This window comes from Saccostrea echinata, unplaced genomic scaffold, assembly GCF_033153115.1.
Source record: "Saccostrea echinata isolate AGI-Se365-2 ecotype Australia unplaced genomic scaffold, CSIRO_AGI_Sech_v1 ptg000013l, whole genome shotgun sequence".
NCBI lineage: Eukaryota > Metazoa > Mollusca > Bivalvia > Ostreida > Ostreidae > Saccostrea > Saccostrea echinata.
In genome coordinates this window covers 4,715,001-4,731,822 of record NW_026889762.1, presented here as the reverse complement: position 1 = coordinate 4,731,822, position 16,822 = coordinate 4,715,001, and the positions used below count along the sequence as shown (strand labels likewise).

Genomic DNA, 16,822 nt, shown 5'->3' with positions numbered 1-16,822 from the left:
AGTTTCCATGTGAACCCCGCTTACGATGAGTCAAACTGCATTAACCATGTTAACAGTAAGTTAAATCTGATTGGTTGGATAGATGCAGATTGCGGGCCAACTTAAAATATATAATGAATGCGATAAGGCACATCAGAGGCAACACGTTTGGACATTTAGTGACATTTACTACTGGTAAGTCAATTCTAGTACAATTGATAGGTAAACGTTTTATTATCTAGAACCTGTTTTCTTTTCTAAGTGAATTCAGCCACTTACATTTTTATCCATAACGTTCACATTCGTCACATTTTCAGTCGCAAATAACTTTAAAGTGAAAAATTGCATGAAGATTTTTTTTTAAATATCTTTATACGGTAATTGTCAAAATTAATATACATGTAATTGTATCAACATGATCAACCCTCCGAAACACTAAACCTAAACGCCATTATTAAAATACGTTTAAAATGCGATTTCTTTTGACACTTTGATTTCTTTCCTGGCGTCCATGCTTAAAAATGAGGCAGGGTTACAAAGATCTCGATGAATTTTAACGGAACAAGAATATTGTAGACTTACACAAAGAATTACAAATACTATTGAGAACAAATTTCTAATGTATTTTAAATTGTGGGATTGTTTTTAAGCAGATACAGTGTTAGTATGGCTGAATCAGCCGATGGACTACATGCACTTGCCGAATATCAGATATTTTTTGACAACGGAAGTTGCACGTGTATGTTTAAAAAAAAAACGCAGATCCTAGTATTTTCAAAGAGTCCTATCTTAAAAAGAAAATTTCATTGCGACAACTTATAGGTAAAGAAATTGTAAAGAATTTAGATACATGTACTTAAGTTGTATTTTCACACACTTTTTTTTTTGTTAGAAAAAATACACATATATATGTACAAGCACAAACAACTATGCAAGGCATCATAAGAAAAATTAGACAACTTAATTTATCAGCTGACTGCTAGTTTGATCTTTTTGAAAAAGTCGTGGTACACGTCTTATTACTATATAGCTCTGAAGTATGGGGCTACTAATATCTTGATATCATTGACATTTACACTTGAAATTTAAAGCATGTATTTAGTTTGAAAAGTTTCACACCAGCGTATATGGTATATGGTGAAACGAGTCGATTTCCTCTATATATCTCAGTACATTGAAGAATGTTCTCACATCTGGAAAATTTAACTCAGGTCAGCAAAATAAAATTGTAAATACATTATATTATACAATATATGTTTAAACTATATTGTGATGGAAATTTAACAAACCCATGGTTAGATTGTATAAGAAAATTTGTAATATGTGTGGTTTATCAAATGGGTGTCAATATAAATTATAAATGGGCAATCGCTATTGTAAAACAAATATTACAGAATTAATTTATTCAGTGGTCCATTAACGTAAATAACTCCTCAAAACGACACATTTGCAGAATCTTTAAACAAAACTTTGGGATTTTCGCAAGCAAAGGATCTCCCGAGAAAAAATTACTCACGGAAAATTTCAGTATGAAAAGGGAAGAGTTATTTTTCTTTGTATTGTTCTCACAAGTCTGGGAATTGCGTTCCTGTGTTTATTGAGTTTTTCTGTGATCTAAATGTAAGTTGTGTATTGATAATCTGTGCAAGATTGTTTTAAGCCAAAAGATGTATCAAATTGTAATTTGTGAATTGATAATACATTGTGAATGTGCAGGTTTTGTTTTAAGTCAAAAGATACATCTAATTGAAGCCTATGATGTTCATTTATAATCTGTGCAAGTTTGTCTTAAGTCAAAAGATATACATGTACCTAATTTTAAGTTGCGTATTGATAATTTACAGTTGTTTGTCTTAAGTCAAAAGCTGGGGTCTAGAAAATTCCTGGGTTTTCTTACAGCCAAAAGAAAATATGACCGCAAAAAATTGTATATTCATCGAATTCACTTTGCATATTGTTTTCCTAGTAAAAATAAAGATCATTGTAGATGAATTGAAACTCAGTTTTGGTAGGAAACACCTTGCTAAAAATTAATGCTGAAAGTTTTCCTAGATATACAGTTTTTCACTCTATTTTAAATTAGTTGATATATATTTTTATCTTATTCAAAATATCACTTGCACTGAATACGTTTTTAATCAATATAAGATATGGAGATTATTGGGTCTTCCTGTCGGATTTCGGTTGGTTCAGAAATAACAAAAAAGATGGAATTATGCATTCCTATCGTCATTTTAAAAACACACACTTGGTGTGGTAAAATGAGGAGACTGATAACATTTTTGCATTCTAAGCTCATTCTAAGGAATAACATATTTTGAACTGGACGCAATTAGTAGTCTTGGAAATGCTTTATGGGTATGTTTATTGGTATGTTTTTTTTTTCTTCTGTGATCTAAATGTGTTAGTTATGTATTTATATTCTGTGTAAGTTTGCTATAAGAATATAACTAATTGTAACTTGTGCATTAATAATCTGTGAACGTTTTGTCTTAAGTCAAAAGGTACACCTAATTGTAGTCCAAGATTTTCTTTTATAACATGTGCAAGTTTGTTTTAAGTCAAAAGATACATCTAATTGTAATTTGTGAATTGATAATTTGTGCTGTTTTGTCTTGGGTAAAAAAAATACCTAATTTGAAGTTGTGTATTGATAATCTATGATTGCTTGTCTTTAGTCAGAGGCTGGGGTTTTAATATAAGAAAATATCGCAAAAAATAATATACTAATCTCTCCAATGGAAATCACTCTGCATATTGTTTTCTAAGTTAAACAAGATGTGTTTGTGAAACACTGATACCCCCGTATGGAAACTTATTGCAAAGGTTAAACTTTCTCGAATGCAAATCAAATATGTTGGTACCCAAAGTAAGATCTTGTCTCGAGGAATGAACCTGTGAAATATGAAAGCCCTAGCAACAACCATTGAATAGATACATGTATGGAAAAGGTTAAAAAAAAAATTCTAAAGTATGTCAAACATCAAGGTCAAGGTCAAATAGTCAAAATTAATGGTGCCCAAGGAAAGGCCTTCTCCCAAGAAATACACAGGTGAAATATGAAAACCGAAACACTTATCGTTCAAAAGTTATGACCAAGGTTTAAGTTTTCCAAAAGTAGGTGAAACTCCAAGGTCAAGTTCAAAGGGTCAAAGTTATTGGTATCCAAAGAAAGGTCTTGTCACAAGGATTACACATGTGAAATATGAAAGCCGTACCACCAATCCTTCAAATGTTATGGCCAAGGTTAAAGTTTTTCAAAAGTAGGTCGAACTCCAAGGTGAAGGTCAAAGGGTCAAAGTTGTTGGTATCCAAAGGAAGGTCTTGTCACAAGGATTACATATGTGAAGTATGAAAGCCCCAGCACCAATTGTTCAAAAGTTACGGTCAAGGTTAAAGTTTGGTAAAATTTTGCAAAACTGGGTCAAACTCTTAGGTCAAGGTCAAAAGTTCAAATATGGTGATAGGTCTTGTCACATGGAATACACATGTGAAATATGAAAGCCATAGCTCCAACCAATAAAAAGTTATGGACAAAGTTAAAGTTTCTGCGAACAAACAGACAGACAGACAGCAAACGGACAGGGCAAAAACTATATACCCCCGAATCTTCGATACGGGGGCATAAAAACATAAAAACGAATCACTTTTGATGAATTGAAACTTAATTTTAGTAGTAAATACTTTGCTCGAAAATTAATTTTGAAAATTTTCCTGGATATACAGTTTTCCATTCTATAACAACTTAGTTGATATATTTTTTTCTGATTCAACGCCAAATGCAAAGAGAGTCGCGAGGTCGAGGCAAAGACACACACACAGTTTCTTGCCTCTTCATGCCTCCAAAATATCCCGCGCACTGAACATCTAATAAATCAACATTAAGGCGAAGTTTTTGATCTTCCTGTCGATTTTGGTTTGTTCAAAAATACCAGTATTAGGTCGGTAATGCATACCAAACAAAGTGGGTGTGATTAGATAAAGCTACATATAACATCTTTACAAGATTGACAAGTGCATTGTGAATATATAGCGGTAGGCAAAGAATAGCATATATTGAACTGAACAACTTAATAAGAAGTTAATTTAATTTATTGCATTGAGTTTTTTCTATCATTACATATTGTGTACTTGTATAGTGTCATCAGAGATATATATCAGAGATGTATATCACGGGCACCACTCTTTTTAAAGATTTGGAAATTGACAGTAGAAGATTTTTTTTTAATCTGATATTTAGATTATGAAACTAGTTTAAAGAAACAGCTTTTAATGCTGAAACATATGTAACTTGTACTCTTTGCTATACCCATGTACCAATGCAAGTACTTGGAGCCTCACATGGGGTATAAAAATATTACATGTAGTTCTTTCTATTCAGAATTGAACGTTAAAAAAGAAAAGATTACATTTTTTTTCTGTTTATATTTCAGTGATAGATCCGTCATCTCTATGTTCTGTAGACATACTAGTGACTTACACGTTGAAGAAACAGTCTGCGCTATCCAGTCAGTCTAGGTGAGTTAACAAAAGTTTTGCAATAAACACATGCATGTGTGATTATTCATTTACTGTACATGTCTCTCCAGTTCATTTGATTTAAGGTCAGACTAGACGTTCCTCAATAATGTGTAAGTTTTCCCACGAAATTGTTATTGAAGTATTGCCACTTTAAGAAGTTTCCTCAAAAAAAAAAAAAAAAAAAAAAAAAAAAAAAAAAAAAAAGGTACATTACCGGGCATTTGTGCGAGATACCCTAAGTTGATGTTTCCTTTATAATCCTATAATCCTTTTGGATATCACAATTTTAAGTGTTTATATTTTAAGCATGTTAAGACATTTTGAAAACAGAATATTAATTTACAAGATTGTAAAACAAACGAGATGACTTCAGCATTTCAACATCGTCAACTTTCCGTATGTTTGTAGTAATTTTCCGCTATCACCTGCATATATGGTGTTTATGTCTTCCAACTTATTCGATATGCTCCGAGTACGATCAATTTTTTAACCGACACAGGCTACTGGCATATTGTACAGTGATTTTACAGGGATTTCAACAAACTCGTTTAAAATCAGTATTAATTTATGCTGATCAGCGTTAATTTTTTGGTCGTTATACATGTAGTGACCTCGTAAGCTCATATAACCTATCATTGGGTAGTACTTTGGCTGACGTGTTTCATGCTAATAAATAAGATTTCTTTAATATTAATATGACTAATGTGGAATGTTCCCTCTATCTGATCAAAACAGAGCTCATGGCAAGTGTGACCGGTCAACATGGGATGCTTATTCCTCCTAGCCATCTTACCCCACAACTTGAACTTCAAAGGGTCTGTGTTTTATGCCCCGTTTGCAGATTCTATTGTTTGTAGATTTTTCCCCTATCAATCACTGTTCATCAGCTTCACCATTTTCATTATAAAACTAACCATACTGTCAAATGCATGGAATGTCAAAAATGAGTACAGTTTACGAATGAATGGTTAACTGGTTATAAAAAATTATAGTTCAGATTTGTTGTGAAAAAGAGGCTCTAATATTTCATTTAATGAAAAATTGCAGCTTTGTTTCACAAAGTCAATCTAGTTCCAATATCAAATATATTTATGGCAGGTTTTTTCCCTTCAATGTTACACACTGGGACAGTCAAAAGAAAAATAAATTAAAATCATTTTATTTTTTTAATTAAGTCATACAACTTTATGTATAGGTTGAACTAAGTCATAAAAATGTACATACAAGTATCAGCAACAAAATTTTTACAGAATATAATGCTGAATTCCATACAGCATTCTCACAAAAAAAAAATATTCCACTTAAATTCTACTAGATAAGAATAATACAAAGTTATCAACTAATATATGTTATTAATGCATCATTAAATGCAATACAATTTTTTTTAATAATCTCTCTTCTCCATATATTTACAATCCCATCTGGAAGTTGTTTGGTCATGGTCATGAGTTATTGCACTCCAAGTTAAGATACCAAAAAAGTAAATTTACAAGGGGTCAAACTTGTATTAACAAGAAGACTTCCTCCTCCAAATAGATCACAACTGAAAATAACTAACCAATGACCAATTAGAGGAGGAAATCAACAAAAAATAGAAATTAAATAACTGAACTGATGTCAAACATATGCAAACTCCATAGTCTTGAAATTCATGGAACGTTGACTGCCAGAACAGCCCTGACTAGTTTTATAAAGTACTTGATTATTACATGAAAAATATAATTAGTAGAGAAATATACATGCATATGCATATTTCAAATTCCAAGTCGAAGCATAAAAATGTCTATTAAATCTACCAGTACGTTACTAACATTTTCGATCAGTTGCAATTTATTTTTTATTTACACACTTTATACCCACGGTCCATGTACAATTGCAAGGGACAATGACTAAACTAGTAAAAAAAAGGAATGGATTATTTCCGACACAGTTTTGCAAACATTTCATACAATAGCTTTAAAATGCTATCATAGTGATGATAGTGGTGACATGTAGTTCAAGGTATAAACATTAACTTGCATAAACATGATTATCAAAATATAAACTGAGATCTTGCAATTGCTAAATTAAAATATTAACTGAAATCTTGCAATTGCTAAATAAGCATCAAGATAAAATTAACCTTTCTAATCTACTTGTTACTCACAACTCTATATAATACATGTACTACTATAGATAACATGTACAATGCAAAAAACAAGAAAAAGTTGGCAAAGGATGATGGATATATATATAATGAGATCAGTTTATTTTTCACAAAGCCTCTAATATATGTTGCCAAACATAGTTATTCAAAAGAACAAGGTACAGTAAGGCCATTTTTTGCCCCTTATAAGGCATTAAAAATCCTGATTACATTGAGTGTCACTCAATAAAAGGGGTCAAAAAAGAGTCCTTAACACATCTAGTTCTTTTAATGTGGATGAGATAATGAAGAAAGTGCACCTTCTCTCTGCTAGACAACTTTGTTAAGGTGTTCCTCACAATAAACTGTACTATACACATTCCATCAACTTGTATGGTCAATAAAACAACATCCTTTCAAGCTATTCTGTAAACACAGTCAAAATTTTTTCATTCCTCTTCTGTGTATTGAAATTAAACATTTTTTTTATATGTAGATAAGGTATATTGGTATATTCTTCTTAAAATGAAATGTAAGTGGCAATATGTTCTGATAGTTTGATTAATTTTATCCAGGATGGGTATTGTATCTGAAAAATGCTTGAAATGTGGCTTACATGGCTTCATACAAGTGCCTAAATAAAAAGATTTAATTATTAATCTAATTTTTTTTTTAAAATGTTCGATGTTTATGGATCATATTTTTATTAAAAAAATAATTATGTATGTATCGTGTTCCAATGCCTTAAATACTTTTAAATGAATGATCTGAGTTCATTTTGTAGTTGAGCAAATCAATTGACACAGATTTCAGCCAGAACTAATCATTTAGCACACATAGTCTTACACAGCTAATCAATAGACATTTAGCATGTTTGGCACAGCATAGCTATAAACCAAGCTATAGCAGTAAAACCTAATGTGCAATCTAGCCTCTCATCTTATGCTAGAAAGTATCTATTCTATGACATCAGCTTTTCTACATTTTGTCCATGTTGATAAATTCGTTGGTCAAAGTCAAGGTATTTGTAAGTCTACATGTAGATTGTAAATTCTTTCACATTCAACGCAAGTAACAATCATTCTACATCATAGATATATCATCTGTATTTCCTTTGGCCTTGATGATTAATTATTTCACTTTACTGGGAGCAAGGTCCTCTAAGTTGTATTGTTGTCCATTGCCCCCTACTCACCACGGGGAGGTGGAAGATGCTCGAGCAGGATAATCATGAGGATGAGAGTGAGAGCAGATATACATTTACCTACAAAAAAATACCTTAAATTTTTACATGCTTTTAGGCCTTCCGTCCCAAACCCAAACATAGTGGTCATCTTTTTGTATTAATGAGATCAAGCTTATTCTTGTTAAATAACAAATGGCTAATAATGACAAGAGGCCCATGGGCCACATCGCTCACCTGAGTAACTTTGGCCATGCTGTTCATTACCAGACTTCCCCCCTTGTAATACCTATTGTGACCCCGCCCTACCCCCGGGGGCCATGATTTGAACAATTTAGAATCTACACTACCCCAAGATGCTTCCACATAAGTTTCAGCTTTTCTGGTCCAGTGGTTCTTGAGAAGATTTTTAAAGATTTTTCCTATATATTTCAATGTTTCCCTATTGTGACCCCACCCTACCCCCGGGGTCATGATTTGAACAATTTAGAATCTACACTACCCCAGGATGCTTCCACATAAGTTTCAGTTTTTCTGGATCAGTGGTTCTTGAGAAGAAGATTTTTAAAGATTTTTCCTATTTATTTCAATGTAAAACTTGGATTCCCTATTGTGACCCTGCCCTACCCCCGGGGGTCATGATTTGAACAATTTAAAATCTACACTACCCCAGGATGCTTCCACATAAGTTTCGGCTTTTCTGGATCAGTGGTTCTTGAGAAGAAGATTTTTAAAGATTTTTCCCATATATTTCAATGCAAAATTTGTATTCCCTATTGTGACCCTGCCCTACCCCCGGGGTCATGATTTGAACAATTTAGAATCTACACTACCCCAAGATGCTTCCACATAAGTTTCAGCTTTTCTGGTCCAGTGTTTCTTGAGAAGATTTTTAAAGATTTTTCCTATATATTTCAATGTTTCCCTATTGTGACCCCACCCTACCCCCGGGGTCATGATTTGAACAATTTAGAATCTACACTACCCTAGGATGCTTCCACATAAGTTTCAGCTTTTCTGGATCAGTGGTTCTTGAGAAGAAGATTTTTAAAGATTTTTCCTATATATTTCAATGTAAAACTTGGATTCCCTATTGTGACCCTGCCCTACCCCAGGGGGTCATGATTTGAACAATTTAAAATCTACACTACCCCAAGATGCTTCCACATAAGTTTCAGCTTTTCTGGTCCAGTGGTTCTTGAGAAGAAGATTTTTAAAGATTTTTCCTATATATTTCAATGCAAAATTTGTATTCCCTATTGTGACCCTGCCCTACCCCCGGGGGTCATGATTTTAACAATTTAGAATCTACACTACCCCAGGATGCTTCCACATAAGTTTCAGCTTTTCTGGATCAGTGGTTCTTGAGAAGAAGATTTTTAAAGATTTTTCCTATTTATTTCAATGTAAAACTTAGATTCCCTATTGTGGCCCCGCCCTACCCCCGGGGGTCATGATTTTAACAATTTAGAATCTACACTATCCCAGGATGCTTCCACATAAGTTTCAGCTTTTCTGGATCAGAGGTTCTTGAGAAGAAGATTTTTAAAGATTTTTCCTATATATTTCAATGTAAAACTTAGATTCCCTATTGTGGCCCCGCCCTACCCCCGGGGGTCATGATTTTAACAATTTAGAATCTACACTATCCCAGGATGCTTCCACATAAGTTTCAGCTTTTCTGGATCAGTGGTTCTTGAGAAGAAGATTTTTAAAGATTTTTCCTATATATTTCAATGTAAAACTTGGATTCCCTATTGTGACCCCGCCCTACCCCCGGGGGTCATGATTTTAACAATTTAGAATCTACACTATCCCAGGATGCTTCCACATAAGTTTCAGCTTTTCTGGCCCAGTGGTTCTTGAGAAGAAGATTTTTTAATGAGCCCACCCTATTTTTGTCTTTTCTTGATTATCTCCCCTTGTAAGGGGACTTGGCCCTTTATTTTAACAATTTAAACTCCCCTTCACCCAAGGGTACTTTGTACCAAGTTTGGTTAAAATTGGCCCAGTGGTTCTTGAGAAGAAGTTGAAAATGTGAAAAGTTTACGGATGGACGGACAGACGGATGGACGACGGACAATGGGTGATCAGAAAAGCTCACTTGAGCTTTCAGCTCAGGTGAGCTAAAAACATTACATAAAATAAACTAAGTATGAAGATGATGTTTCATTTTAGAGGCATATTGATTGTTTTTTTCTTAAGCAACCTGATTTAACCATATGAAAATATCAAAATCCAACTACTGATGTCAAACAAAAAAAAAAAGATGTTCATATCTATTACATGAAATTTGTCGCCATTATCCCACAAAATTTAGGCAAATACTATAAACCAATTTTTCTTCACATGTGAGAAATATCTGCAATTTCTGCGCCTTTGTTTTACTATATCAAACCGCAAACTACTAATAACATTGTGTATTGTGTAAAATATTTCCTCAGTCACAAAAAGTAGTCTCCACAGATAGATTTCAAACTGACAAAAAGAATATAAAAGTTGTCCCGAATAATAGATTACAGTAATGAACTTCTGACTGAAACCAGACCAGATAGAATATGAGCTCAAAATTTCTCCTTGTTAATGGCTAATTGGTTTTATCTTAAGGGAAAACTGAATTAAAAAAACAGTAGATATGAGATGCCAAAAATACAGTAAAACAGTAAAAAACTTTTTGACAGAACATTTACTCTGTGTATAGGGCAACAAAACTTTTTTTCAGACCAAGAATATCTACTTACCAAGAGTTAATGAATTAAGCAAAGTAGGTTTTGACTGTGCCCTTGATAAGCTCTGCACAGAGGGGGCACTTCCTCATGGCAGGGGCACAGTCCAGACAGCAGACTAAGTGACCGCAGGGCAGGAACGCTGCAGCCACATCCTTGTCACAACAGACCTTACACACTATAGTCTCTGTTAAGCCAAGGAAGTCCTCCTGCAATATCTGCTTCTCTGATGGAATGAAAACATGACAAATAAAGAATGATTAGGAATGCATAACAAGAGGCCCATGGGCCACATCGCTCACCTGAGCACATTGGCTAGGCAAAAGCACAAATCAGTTCAGAATTGAAAAGATTACCGGGGGGGGGGGGGGGGGGGGGGGGGGGGGGGGCATGAATTCTAAACAACCTGATGATGCTTCCATGTCAATATAACAAATGGCTTTGTTGTACTTGAGATTTAAAAAAAAGATTCCCATATATTCCTTTGTAAAAATTTGATCCCCCATTGTGGCTCCTCCTTATCCCAGGGGTCATCATTTGAACAAACTTGAATCTACACTACCTGAGGATGCTTCCATATCAATATGACTAAACATAGCTTTTCTGTTCTTGAGAAGAAATGTTTTTTCTATATGTTTTTATGTAAAACTTTCGATCCCCCATTGGGCCCCACCCTACCCTGGGGTCATCATTTGAACAAAATTGAATAAAAATGACTAATCATGGTTTGCAGTTCTTCAGAAGAAGATATTTTCCTATATATTTCTATTTAAGACTTTGATCCTCCATTGTGGCCCCACCCTACACACGGGGGTCATGATTTGAACAAAATAGAATCTACACTACCTGAGGATGCTTCCAAATAAATATGATCAATCAGGGCTTTGCTGTTCCTGAGAAGAAGATTTTTTAAAATTTTCCTATACATTTCTATGTAAAACTTTGATCATCCATTGTGGCCCCACCCTACCCCCGGGGGTCATGATTTTAATAAATTTGAATCTACACTACCTGAGGATGCTTCCATATAAATATGACAAATCTGGGCTTTGCTGTTCTTGAGAAGAAGATTTTTCCTATATATTTCTTTGTAAAACTTTGATCATCCATTGCGGCTCTACCCAACCCCTGGGGATCATGGTTTGAACAACCTTGAATCTACACTACCTGAGGATGCTTCTATATAAATATGACTCATAATGGCTTTGCTGTTCTTGAGAAGAAGATTTCAAAAGATTTTTCCTATATATTTCTATGTAAAACTTTAATCCTCCATAGTGGCCCCACCCTACCCCCCGGGAGTCAAGATTTGAACAAACGTGAATCTTCAATACCTGAGGATCTTCCATATAAATATGACTCATCATGGCTTTGCTGTTCTTGAGATGAAGATTTTTGGAGATTTTTCCTATATATTTCTATGTAAAACTTTGATCCTCCATTGTGGCCCTGCCTTACCCCAGGGGGTCATGATTTGGACAAACTTGAATCTACACTACCTGAGGATGCTTCCATATAAATATGACTCATCATGGCTTTGCTGTTCTTGAGAAGAAGATTTTTGGAGATTTTTCCTATATATTTCTATGTAAAACTTTGATCATCCATTGTGGCCCCACCCTACCCCCGGGGGTCATGATTTTAATAAATTTGAATCTACACTACCTGAGGATGCTTCCATATAAATATGACAAATCTGGGCTTTGCTGTTCTTGAGAAGAAGATTTTTCCTATATATTTCTTTGTAAAACTTTGATCATCCATTGCGGCTCTACCCAACCCCTGGGGATCATGGTTTGAACAACCTTGAATCTACACTACCTGAGGATGCTTCTATATAAATATGACTCATAATGGCTTTGCTGTTCTTGAGAAGAAGATTTCAAAAGATTTTTCCTATATATTTCTATGTAAAACTTTAATCCTCCATAGTGGCCCTACCCTACCCCCCGGGAGTCAAGATTTGAACAAACGTGAATCTTCAATACCTGAGGATCTTCCATATAAATATGACTCATCATGGCTTTGCTGTTCTTGAGAAGAAGATTTTTGGAGATTTTTCCTATATATTTCTATGTAAAACTTTGATCCTCCATTGTGGCCCTGCCTTACCCCAGGGGGTCATGATTTGGACAAACTTGAATCTACACTACCTGAGGATGCTTCCATATAAATATGACTCATCATGGCTTTGCTGTTCTTGAGAAGAAGATTTTTGGAGATTTTTCCTATATATTTCTATGTAAAACTTTGATCATCCATTGTGGCCTCGCCCTACCCTGGGGATCATGATTTGAACAAACTTGAATGTACACTACCTGAGGATGCTTCCACATGAGTTTCATCTTTCCTGGCTGTGTGGTTCTTGAGAAGAAGATTTTTAAATGATGCCATTATTTTTTCACTAATTCCTAATTACCTCCCCTTGAAAGAGGGCGTGGCCCTTCATTTGAACAAACTTGTATCCCCTTTACCCAAGGATACTTTGTGCCAAGTTTGGTTGAAATTGGTCCAGTGGTTCTTGAGAAGAAGTCGAAAATGTGAAAAGTTTACAGACAGACAGACGGACAGACGGACGGACAGACAGACGGACAGATGGACGCCGGACAAAATGTGATCAGAAAAGCTCACTTGAGCTTTCAGCTCAGGTGAGCTAAAAAATATCTAGATGACCCCTCCCCCCCCCCCCCCATCAAAAAAGCAACCTCAAAGAAGATTTGCTTTATTAACTGAAAAATGCACCAAACTTTAAAAAAAATACATTGATAGATGATTCAGATAAGCATATCTTATATTTATGGGATTTGAATTCATATATGTATATAATTTAAACTATAGTCATAACAGTATTTACTGAACATAATAATAATTAGAGTTCCTAATGAGATAGAGCCTGCCCCCCACCCCCTTTCAAGGCACAATCAAAGCCTCTGCATATCATTGACCTCACTACACAGATGTAACAAATGAAGGTATTTGGTTTTGATACATACTTTACATAGCACAGAAAATGATTTAAAGGGTCCAACCTTTTTGTCTACAGACATACAAGCCTTAGGGACAAACAGCTAGAAAGATGGACATACACAGTAATGTCAGTAATACCCTTACAACCAACCCCTACAACTATAATGCAGGTTAGGGGGTCTCAATAGGACAGATTCTGAGATTGCTGTAATGAATTAAACTATTTAGGCATATATGCCAGTAGCACATGTAACTATAAACTTTACCTTGTTTTTCTCTTTGATCGTACCCATATTCTCTTGGTTGATCATCCAGCCTAGCATCTGTACGGTTTTCTAAATAATTTTAAAAAAGGAATAAAAACATCACTTTAAAATCATTTCACATGTAACACAAGTCAAGGGAAAGAACTCTCCAGTTTTTAAAGGCAAATAAGATGTCCTGTTTTGAAAAGATTACAAAGTATAGAAGAGTATGGCCAATCAGAGCAGCACCTTACAACAACAAATATTTTATTATTTAATTTTATTATTTACTGATGAGTTCACTGCTAAATGAGATATAATTACATTGTCCATAATTTCAAATCTTACTTTCATTATGAATATATTTTCTTCATTGTAGTATGAAATGGATTGAACAGCAGGCATGAATGCCTATAACCTATAATTGTTCTCTCCACAGGAGCAAATTATTCATTTTCAATTAATTATTTTCTGATTGTTGATGCTAATAATATGTCACTTCCCAATCAGTGTTAAGAATTATGTTTACTAGCACATCACATATATATGTTGAAATGAATTGTGATACTGAGATATTCTGAGGAGTTATCAAACTTTAAACAATATTTACTGAACATTTACCTGAATAATTTCAAAGGACATGTCAATACCTTTGCAAATCATACAACTTAATTCATTTTTACATGCATCAATCATGTGAAATTCATGTTGTAATTACAAAACTTAAAATAACTTTTCTCTAAAAAGAAAAGAAAAAACAAACAAACAAAAAAAACAAAAAAAAAAAAAACAAAAAACACAAGAGCTACACTATTACAAAATACTGTACCAGTATATATGCATACAGCAGTCTTGTAACAAAACAATATGTCTTTAGTTACCTTCTAGTGCTGAGGCACCTAAAGAGGTCATGCTCTCACCAACATTCCCAGAATTCACTCTGTTCACCTCACCCGCAGATGAGTCCATTCCTACAATTCATGACATTATAATTAAAACAAAATTAAGAACAAGAAAACTAGGCAACAAGAAACTTATGACCTAGTCTCAAAATTACTACTTATCTATAAAAATAATTGAAAATAGACAGAGCAAACCTCAAGAAAAATTATTACACTGTATCACAAGGAAGTTACATTGAGATGGATTACTCAGGGAATTTAAGAAAGAGATGTAAAAAGATAATCTGTAATGATCTTGCAGTTTTAAAGCAGGAGAGGAAAAGACAGAGAGAAGAAATATCAATGGCACAGGCTCTACTGTAGTCAGTGGACTAAGTAACCCTGCCACTTTACAGTCACTGCTCCTCATACCTGGTATTGTTAATGGTGTCTCTCGGGGTCTCTCTGTGTTTGTTTGTTCCTGATTCTCCAGTTTTTCTATAATGTCCAGTATAGCTGACGCTGTCATGGGTGGGGGATGTCTTCTTCCTGCGGAGTTACAGATCATTACATAATTATTGTATTGGACACAAAATCAGTAAACAAGATTTATCTTTTGCACCCATTTCCTTAAAAGTAACTAAAAATACTTATAGTTTGTTTTTGTATTTTTTTTTCTCTCAAACAATCTGAAACAACCACTGGACAACTGCAGTTGCAACTGCAAGCAAAGAAACTTAGCTGATAAACTGTTATGCCTTTGTTTGGTATATAAAAAGAAGTATATCTGGGCTTTGGTAATCAGAAAATCAATAATCCTGACCATTCACCTTCTTGACAATTGTTAGGAACAAAATATATATTTTTATCTACGCATTGTAAAATGTATTTTTCATTAGTTTGCACACTTCCTTAGTCCACTTAATATGCTTGGGATTACGGGTGTTCAAGTTAAGAAGGTGGGACTCTATAGAAGTGTCTAGGCTAATATGACTGCACTCTATATAAGCTTACCAGGTTTTAGGTTTCTCCTCCAATCATTCATTGCTCTCTGTATGATCTGGTTGTTGTATCCCATCTCCCTCAGGGCCTGGGCTATGGCAGTCTCCTCATCTCTCTCTGTTTTCAATGATACAAGATAAACTTGTAATATATAATTGTATACTGTAAATTCTTATCTAATCGAGTACTCACTGAGTACTAAATATCTCAAAATTACTTGCAGATGTCAAATTACTATAAAATGAATTCGCCAGTGCACTACTGATCAATAGTAATTACAAGTTAGAAGTATTTTAGCTATATAGGAATAAAAGCAAGTAATTTAATTTCCTGAATGGTTCTTCTAGCAAATTTATTAGGAAATAAATAAACTAGACTGAGCATATTTAGGAATATATTTTAATGTATGATCATGACCTAGTGGGTAACAATAACAATAAAATATAAAATAGGTAAATTACAGCTTTAAAAACAAGAGGCCCAGGGGCCACATCGCTCACCTGAGCACTCTGGCTAGGAAAAAGCAGAAATCAGTTCAGTCTTGAAAAGTTTAAATATAAAACTGGCTCGGGGGGGGGGGGGGGGGGGGGGGGGGGTATTTAACTAACTTGAATCTAAACTTCATAGGGATGCTTTTGAATTAATATGACAAATAATGGCTTTGCTGTTCTTAAGAAGAAAATTTTGATTGATATATCCTTTATATTCCTTTGTATGATCCCCTGTAATGGCCCCTCTATTCTCCAGGGGATCATGATTTGTACAAATTTGAATCTACACTACCTGAGGATGCTTCCATATAAATATGACCCATTATGGCTTTGCTGTTCTGGAGAAGAAGACTTTTAAAGATGTTCCCTATATATTCCTATGTAAAACTTTGATCACCCATTGTGGCCCCACCCTACCCATGGGGGTCATGATTTCAACAAATTTGAATCTACACTACCTGAGGATGCTTCCATATAAATATGACCCATTATGGCTTTGCTGTTCTTGAGAAGAAGATTTTTAAAGATTTTTCCTATATATTCCTATGTAAAACTTTGATCGCTCATTGTGACCCCACCCTTCACCCGGGGGTCATGATTTGAACAAACTTTAATCTACACTACCTGAGGATGCTTCCATATAAATATGACCCATCATGGCTTTGCTGTTCTTGAGAAGAAGATTTTTAAAGATTTTTCCTA

The 16,822-nt window shown here is 34.4% G+C and overlaps 1 protein-coding gene across 2 annotated transcripts in view; it reads right to left on the bottom strand.

The window, feature by feature from the left end:
* LOC133186369 (uncharacterized) overlaps positions 1–16,822 on the bottom strand; it is a 53,229-nt gene that overhangs the window by 20,791 nt on the left and 15,616 nt on the right. Inside the window, exons 5-10 of one of the 2 annotated variants that reach the window (XM_061321622.1) lie at positions 15,642–15,746; positions 15,060–15,176; positions 14,628–14,717; positions 13,768–13,836; positions 10,550–10,760; positions 5,644–7,889 (exon numbers count right to left, since the gene is read on the bottom strand). In XM_061321622.1, coding sequence (XP_061177606.1) covers positions 10,564–10,760; positions 13,768–13,836; positions 14,628–14,717; positions 15,060–15,176; positions 15,642–15,746 — 578 coding nt within the window. In that variant the 3' untranslated portion in view covers positions 5,644–7,889; positions 10,550–10,563. Of the gene's footprint in view, positions 1–5,643; positions 7,890–10,549; positions 10,761–13,767; positions 13,837–14,627; positions 14,718–15,059; positions 15,177–15,641; positions 15,747–16,822 lie in introns of those variants that run through there. The other variant, XM_061321623.1, reaches the window with a different exon arrangement.